Raw genomic sequence first — 2500 nt, forward strand, 5'->3', positions numbered from 1 at the left:
TACACTGGCTCTTAGTGCTGCAGCCTTGGGGGGCTAGTTGGCCTTTGGGAACCATCTCAACGCCGACTGTCCTTACGAAATCATTTACAGCTTTTAGACTTTTGTCAAGAACTAGGAAACAAAATTACACTGGCTCTTAGTGCTGCAGTCTTGGGGGGCTAGTTGGCCTTTGGGGTCCATGCGAAAGCCGACTGTCCTTACGAAATCATTTACAGCTTTTAGAGTTTTGTCAAGAACTATGAGACAAACTGCACTGGTTCTAACTGCTGCAGCCTTGGGGGGGCGGGGGGGGGGAAGAGGGGGTCGGGGGGGTGGGGGTGGGGGTGGGGGGGGCTAGTTGGCCTTTGGGGTCCATGCCAACGCCGACTATCCTGAAGTCCTCTTGGCCGACAGAGTGAGGATGTAACCTGGGCAAGACACTCTGCACATTAATCAGGTTTGTCATGGCAGCTGTTTGCCGCTTGTGGCGTTTTGATCTGTCTCGATTGACAATCAGCGTTTTGCCGAAATCCACATAAAATCCACATATCTGTCTATCTATCTATCTCTCTATCTATCTATCTATCTATCTCTCTATCTCTCTATCTATCTATCTATCTATCTGTGCACCTATCAGAGTGACTTCTTCTTCACAATGTTACCAGAGGACAACACTAAAGTTGCCATATTGTTTTCAGTGATTGGTCCCTCCCTCTCGTTCAGATATATATGTATATATAGCTATATATCCACACACTTTGTACATACATATCTCTCTGGCACTCTCTAGTTGTTTATTATTAATTTAGTTAGATTCTTAATCTCTCTCTGTGTGTCTCTCTGTGTCTCTGTCTCTGTCTCTCTCTCTCCCACGCACACACATATATACATACACACACACACTTCTCTCTCTCTATATATATGTAATTTTTTTAAATTATATATATATATATATATATATATATATATATATATACGTGTGTGCATATATATACTTACATCTCTCTCTCTCTCTCTCTCTCTCTCTCTCTCTCTCTCTCTCTCTCTCTCTCTCTCTCTCTCTTGTGTGTGTCTCTTAGAACAACGGCAGATGTGTAAGTCGGCCAAAGTGCTAATATCTTCACCGTTGGAAAATAAAGATTCATTCATTCATTCATTCATTCATTCTCTCTCTCTCTCTCTCTCTCTCTCTCTATATATATATATATATATATATATATATATATGTATATATATATATATATATGTGTGTGTGTGTGTGTGTGTGTGTGTGTGTGTGTGTGCGTGTGAAATATGTTGCATACTGCATTATGCTATACAGAGATATAGATAGACAGACGGACAGAGAGAAAGAGAGAGAGAGCGAGAGAGAAGGATGATATATATATCTATATATCTATATCTATATCTATATCTATCTATCTATCTATCTATCTATCTATCTATCTATCTATATATATATATATATGTATCAGTGTGTGTCTGTTGAGAGCAAGTGCTCATCCGAAGTGAGTCTTGAAAGCCTTCTCTCTACAAGGCCTTACCCCCGAATGCAAACTCCTTGGCGATGGTCGAAGGTAGGGTGACAAGTTTTACTGCAGCACTCGTATGCACGTTTGCATATATCTCCTCTTCTTTTACAGGGATGGAGACTGTGACAAAAACAACACATTTTATTCATATCACACTTTCACATAATAACGGCACACGGTCTTTCACCCGGGGGTGGGGGGTGGGCGGCAGGGGGGGTGGGGGGCTACTGTGTAAAGTTAAGACATGATCAATGATCCGCTTTCGAGGTCAATCAAAAACAAGATCGTACAAAAAGAAATTATACATAAAATCACAATACAACAAGAGTAAAATCCGATGAAAATTATTAAACAACTAAACAACTGATCAACAACAAAAAAAAAAAAGAAAAAAAAAAGAAGTGTAAATCAGATAGAACCGACGTTAGGGTCAAGAGTTAAAAAGTTCTAATTGAAGGTGGAACAACAAGAATCGTACAAAACAGGCTGCATAATGTATACACTGTCAGTAATGATAGACGGGCGCAATAGCCGAGTGGTTAAAGCGTTGGACTTTCAATCTGAGGGTCCCGGGTTCGAATCACGGTGACGGCGCCTGGTGGATAAAGGGTGGAGATTTTTACGATCTCCCAGGTCAACACATGTGCAGACCTGCTAGTGCTTGAACCCCCTTCGTGTGTATATGCAAGCAGAAGATCAAATACGCACGTTAAAGATCTTGTAATCCATGTCAGCGTTCGGTGGGTTATGGAAACAAGAACATACCCAGCATGCACACCCCCGAAAACGGAGTATGGCTGCCTACATGGCGGGGCAAAAACGGTCATACACGTAAAAGCCCACTCGTGTGCATATGAGTGAACGCAGAAGAGGAAGAAGAAGTCAGTAATGATGTAATGAATCCAGATGAAAATATAATGAAAAGGAAATCCACAGCTAGGCAACTAGTGAGACGTGTGTCACGTTATCGACATAAAATCCTGACAAAA

At 41.4% G+C, this 2500-nt stretch overlaps 2 protein-coding genes across 2 annotated transcripts in view; one reads left to right on the top strand and one right to left on the bottom strand.

Moving 5' to 3' along the window:
- Positions 1-2500, top strand: part of LOC143288967 (uncharacterized) — a 95554-nt gene that overhangs the window by 10515 nt on the left and 82539 nt on the right. The gene's annotated exons all lie outside the window — the stretch shown is intronic.
- Positions 1-2500, bottom strand: part of LOC143288776 (uncharacterized) — a 17334-nt gene that overhangs the window by 9236 nt on the left and 5598 nt on the right. The window contains exon 5 of the mRNA XM_076597404.1: positions 1524-1631. Coding sequence (XP_076453519.1) covers positions 1524-1631 — 108 coding nt within the window. The remainder of the gene's footprint in view (positions 1-1523; positions 1632-2500) is intronic.

The sequence above is a fragment of the Babylonia areolata genome, chromosome 13 (genome assembly GCF_041734735.1).
Source record: "Babylonia areolata isolate BAREFJ2019XMU chromosome 13, ASM4173473v1, whole genome shotgun sequence".
Classification (NCBI taxonomy): Eukaryota; Metazoa; Mollusca; class Gastropoda; order Neogastropoda; family Buccinidae; genus Babylonia; species Babylonia areolata.